We start from the raw sequence: 5,801 nt of genomic DNA, 5'->3' as shown, positions 1-5,801 counted from the left end.
TGATAGAATACTTTAAATTTACAAATATAAATAGACTGGACATTATAAATGACTAAATGTTTTCATAATTGTTATAATTGTATTTAGTTTGTATTTGAAAGAAGAGCATTTATTGAACTAAAAAGGGGAATTTTAGAGAAAATATCATGTTTATTGTCAATTAAATAGCCCATTATGGCCTATGGCTTAGGCAGGAGATAGAGGTGGACATCTGGGAGGAGAAAGAATTCTGGGAAAGAGACAGAGGTGGGAGAGTGACCTGGGAAGATGTGAGGATCTGATGCATGGTAACGGAGCACAAATAACCAGTCACATGGCAAAATGTAGGTTAAAATATTTGGGTTATTTTAGCTATGATCTAGTCAGAATAGAGCATAGCCATATGGCCAAGGTATTTATAAATATATTTTGAGTCTGAGTCTTAATTCTGAAAGTATGGAGCTACAAGTAGAACTAGACATAAATTCATCAGGCCTTACTATGCAGTCCTTAAATGGTTTGGAACTTTCTATACAGACTAAGCTGATATCAAACTCAAGTAGTTCCATGTGTATTCTGAGTGCTGGGATTAAAGGCATGTATCACCATGTCTGGCTTAGATTTGATTTTTATGAGGCCAATAGAACATAATTTTATGTTTCTCTGTGTTAATGTATCTCATTTTTAATAGAATGGATATCTTTGTTCACCAAAATATCTTACTCTCCGAATTAGAGCTGTAGGTGAATCTAATACTCATTTTACTGCTTCTCAGAAGGTGAGTACTTAACAGGGTACACTTAGAAGTCTTCTATAATTGTGTGCCATTTTCTCCTCTGTTTCCTTTACTTAGACAATCTGTAATAGTTAATACATAAGGAAGCAAATATTCTAAATTCCATGTAAATCCCAAGAGTAGGAAGAAGAATGCTCCTCAGGGGAATCGAGAAAGCCCCTGAGACTACCTGGAGAGGGAAGGGGGTGGTTCTAGTAATCTCTGAGAAGAAGCATACCCTTAAGAGAAGATCACATATTAAACATCTCAGCAAAAGTCCTAGGGAGCAAGTTGCTGGACTTTTCAAGTAAAGTAAAATGGACACAGAGATGTATCCATTCCCTTTTGTGAGTTTTCCTCACAGAGCTGTTGAGGAGATGGCTGATGCTGAGGTAAGGTGAGGCTCTACTGTGCTCATTGTGTTCTCCTGTACAGTTCCACCGTACTCCATTCCTTATATATAGGAGAGCTATCCTGCATCTAAAATAAAACATAAGTGGTCCAGATTATAACCAGCTCAGGGAGATTGTAGGGTGCCTTTTACTTAATAAATCTAATTATTTGGGGTTTCTCAGGAAAGAGTTAAAGGAGGTGAGGAAAAACAGCTTAGTGTAAAAGTTCCAAATGCAGAACAAGCACACACTCTTAATTCCAACATGCAAGATGTAAGAGCAGGAGGCTCACTGTGACTGCAAGGCCAGTATGCACAGCAAGTTCTGAGCTAGAAGGGGCTGTGTAGTGAGATCCTGTTTTGCAAGCTAGCAAGCAAGCAAGCAAGCAAGCAAGCAAGCAAGCAAGCAAGCAAGCAAGCAAGCAAGCAAGCAAGCATCCAACTAGACAAAGCCCCCCAAAGTAAACACAGGTCAAATATTCACTGCGTGAAAAGAATTTGAACTCTATCCAAGCCATAGTAGTAAAATGAACAATGAGTATAGACAGTTAAAGTAAAAATATGTTATTATTGTGAATATTAGAGCATTATTTAGAAACAACCTCATTTTCTAGGAGTTGTCCGGTGGAATATTCCTTTTGTCAGTCTACCTGGAAAGACAATGTGCTGAGTGACCATCCTGGGAAGAAGGACTTTTAATCAAGCTATCACACTTGCACTGGTAGGTTTTAAAATTATTTTACTTATTTCTACTGAAACAGGATATATAAAGAAGCTAATCTCCTAAGATTATAGATGAAAAATTGCTCTTCAAATTCCAAATGCATGAGAAACAGCATGAAGTGTTAGAAATTTCACTCTACTAACCTATACTTGATAGTAACTTCAGGAAACCTAGCCACTGGGGTAGAAGTTAACCACTGAGTTGTCATTTCTACCTCCTGGGAGAGAGAAAGTCAGTTTCCTCTAATAGAGTGACCTTGGATATTTAAGCCACTTCAGATAAGGCTTTATGTTCAGGAATAGTTGACCAACATATAATGGACTCCACAGTATGTTTTTGTGTTTTATTTGTTAACAATTTGAAGTTTTCTTTTTGAGTGTGGTTTTATTTTGTTTCCTTGGTTTTGTTTTTGTATTAGGTGTTTGTTTTTTGAGAATGAACTAAAAGTTGGGTTGATATGGAGTGCAGGAGGATCTGGATGGACTTAGGAGAGAGGAAGAATATGATCAAAATATATTTAATTTTAAACTTTGTTTTAAATAAACATATAATATAGTAAAAAGTAACTTCAGAACTTCTAGAAGATGGAATTATGGGAAATGGCTGAGCTCATCTATTCCATTCATATGAAAATTGATCACTCTTTTTCAGTTAAACATTCTCTTTGACATTCTATTGCATATCTACATTTTCCCCAAAGGCTTCTAGAAAAATATAATGTTGCTGTTGATAAATCTCTTATAGGCACAGCAGTAGGAAGAATAAAATGCATTGTGTTGTCAGTGTATATGCGACATGTCCTTGTCATTATTAACATCAATCAGGCATGATATGTTTTTCATAAGAATAATCAGGAAACTGAGATCTCATGATTTTGGTTCCTTGTTTAAAAATATGTAAGCCTTTCATCTGTCATCTGTAGGTGATAAAGAGATTGATTTATGTTTTACAAATAAATATCTGGAATTCATTTGCTTCTAGGAAGATGGCAAAGCATGTCTTTTGCAGTAACTAATGATTAGAAAGGTGGACATTGAAGCTTCGATGCTAAATCTTTTCATGTTTTCTCAAACATTATTAACAGGGGCTAGGAAGACTGCTCAGTGGTTAAGAGGAGTGGCAGTTCTTTCAGAGGACCTGGTTTGAGGTCCAGCACCCATATCATCTGTCCTAGGAATCCAATGTCCCCTTCTGGCCTCCCCATGCCTCAGGTACACAGGTGGTACACAAACATACATGTAGGCAAAATGCCCATACACACAAAGTTAAATAACAACAACAATAACAACACAAGCACAAACAAGAGACTAAAAGTAGTATAGCTCCAATCTTTGTTCTCACAGATCACAAATGATCCTTCCTTTGAATCTGTGTTCAAACATCTTTTTCTTACATTTCTGGTGACCTCCAATACCCCAAAACAAGAGATTTAAAATTAACAAAACTCTCAATCTCAACACACCCACCCCACCTACCCACCCACCCACCCAACCACCCCCCCACACAAACTATAGCTTTTGTTAACCCTGTCTTAAAAGACATTTCTTTTTTTTTTAAAGTTGTGTGTATGAGGCAAGAGGAGAGGCAGGTATATGATTGCAGGCGCCTGCAGATGCTAGAGGCACTAGTTACCTCTAGAACTAAAGTTACAGTTCTTCTACAAGAGCAGTATGTGCTCCTAGTCATTGAAAAATGAAGCTTACAGACTCAAGAGGAAGAACACTCCACCATTAAGTTTCTTAGATAGTAAAAAATGAGAAATACACACAGATGAGAGGGGGCTATAAAATGAAAAACTGTTCAAGTACCAGAACTTAGGAGCTTTCATATTGTCAAAGATGGAGAAGAAGTAAAGGCACAAGATGATTGTCTTCTTGGGTCCAGATTTGGCAATGGATTGATGCATTTGCTGGAAGGCCATGGGCTCTATCAGCACTATAGCATAGAAGGTTATTGCTGGGAAATCGTAGTGTAGGGTTATTTGGAGCTATTTGTGTCTAGATGGTCAGTATTCTCCACCATAGCTGTCTTTATTTACCTAGATCCCTTTTGACTACTGTCTTAGGAGGACCAAGAAGGAGAAAAGAAAGAGGATATATCATTAGTTTAGAAACACACTCAATCTAAAATAAGACAGGATTGGTTCCATTTGCTTTCAGAATATTCTTGTCTTTCCTTGTAGAAATTATGTTTGACACTCATAAAGACCTTTGGATATGTTGAAAGCAAGGAAATTGGGGTTAAACTCACGTCTTTTTTTTCCATCAGATATTTAGATGCCATGAACAGATCATCAACACATATAACTGAATTTGTTCTCTTGGGATTCCCTGGTTCCTGGAAGATACAAATTTTCCTCTTTGTGTTGTTTTTGGTGTTTTATGTCTTGACCTTGTTGGGAAATGGAGCCATCGTCTGTGCAGTAAGATGTGACTCACGTCTACATACCCCCATGTACTTCCTCCTGGGAAATTTTGCCTTCCTTGAAATCTGGTATGTTTCCTCCACTACTCCTAACATGCTAGCCAACATTCTGTCTAAGACCAAGGCCATCTCATTTTCAGGGTGCTTCCTGCAGTTCTATTTCTTCTTTTCACTGGGTACAACTGAATGTTTCCTCTTGGCAGTAATGGCTTATGATAGGTACCTGGCCATTTGCCGCCCATTACATTACCCTACCATCATGACTAGGAGGCTTTGTTGCATTCTGGTATCTTCATGCTGGCTCATTGGATTCCTTGGGTACCCAATCCCTGTCTTCTCCATCTCCCAACTTCCCTTCTGTGGTTCTAATATCATTGATCACTTCCTCTGTGACATGGACCCATTGATGGCTTTGTCCTGTGCCCCAGCTCCTATTATCAAATTAACATTTTATGTCCAAAATTCCCTTTTCCTGTTTTTCACTATAGCATACATTCTTCGGTCCTATATTTTGTTGCTCAGGGCTGTTTTTCAGGTTCCTTCTGCAGCTGGCCGGCGAAAGGCCTTTTCTACCTGTGGTTCCCATTTAGTGGTCGTGTCACTGTTCTATGGGACAGTAATGATAATGTACATGAGTCCTACATATGGCATTTCAACTTTGATGCAGAAGATCCTTACACTTGTATACTCTGTAATGACTCCTCTCTTTAATCCTCTGATTTATAGTCTTCGTAACAAGGACATGAAAGTTGCTGTGAGGAAAGTTCTGTTAGGAATGAGAATTGTCAAAACTGTATGAGTCAAAGGTGTGTCATACTTACATGTTCTAATAAAGAGCAAAGTGTAGATGTTGTCTTTTTCTTCTCCTTCTTCTTCTTCTTCTTCTTCTTCTTCTTCTTCTTCTTCTTCTTCTTCTTCTTCTTCTTCTTCTTCTTCTTCTTCTTCTTCTTTCTTCTTCTTCTTTGTGGTAGGGTCTCATATGGCCCTGGTTAGCCTAGCCTAGAGTTCATTTTCTAAGCAAGAATGACCTTGCAGAGATCTGATTCCTCTGTTTCCATATTCCACGTAGTAGGATTACAGCTTTGTACTACCATGCCAATGTTTGAATTTGTTTTCCACACCCACTTATATTTTTCAAAGTCTAAATAAAGCATGACTCCTATGTGAAATTGTCTCTTACTCAGGAACCCATGGTTTTTTCTTTATGCACTTTCTCCATCATTGTAACAAGACAATGAAATTAACTTTCTTTGTTTATAGATGTGTTTGGATTAGTATTTGCAATTTGAGAACTAAAACTAGCCTTCTGGTTTCAACACAGACATTATATGTACTGGAAATAAAATAGATTTGGTTCAATTCAATTCCCAGAACTGGAAAAAGAGACCTGTTTTAGATCTAGACAAAAAGAAGAAAGAAGTGCAGCTTTTTTTTTTTTGTAAGAATATGGAATTATTTTCAGAAGACTACTAGAACCATTTCCATGTCTGGAGGAGGGGCCCAGTAGC

The 5,801-nt window shown here is 37.6% G+C and overlaps 1 protein-coding gene across 1 annotated transcript; it reads left to right on the top strand.

Annotated features, from left to right (window-relative positions):
* Positions 1–1,800: 1,800 nt before the first annotated feature.
* On the top strand, positions 1,801–5,092 carry LOC116084569 (olfactory receptor 11H4-like). The gene is made up of 2 exons (XM_031361639.1): positions 1,801–1,866; positions 4,138–5,092. Exon 2 carries the CDS (start codon positions 4,151–4,153, stop codon positions 5,090–5,092), a length of 942 nt encoding a protein of 313 aa, XP_031217499.1. The 5' UTR covers positions 1,801–1,866; positions 4,138–4,150.
* The last annotated feature ends 709 nt before the right edge of the window (positions 5,093–5,801 follow it).

Source organism: Mastomys coucha, unplaced genomic scaffold (genome assembly GCF_008632895.1).
Source record: "Mastomys coucha isolate ucsf_1 unplaced genomic scaffold, UCSF_Mcou_1 pScaffold9, whole genome shotgun sequence".
NCBI lineage: Eukaryota > Metazoa > Chordata > Mammalia > Rodentia > Muridae > Mastomys > Mastomys coucha.
Note: the sequence above shows the minus strand (reverse complement) of the source record. Positions and strands in the feature narration are given on the sequence as shown.

What these genes read in the sequence shown, in the direction of transcription:
- LOC116084569 (XM_031361639.1), top strand. Translation starts at nt 4,151, where the DNA reads ATGAACAGATCATCAACACATATAACTGAATTTGTTCTCTTGGGATTC.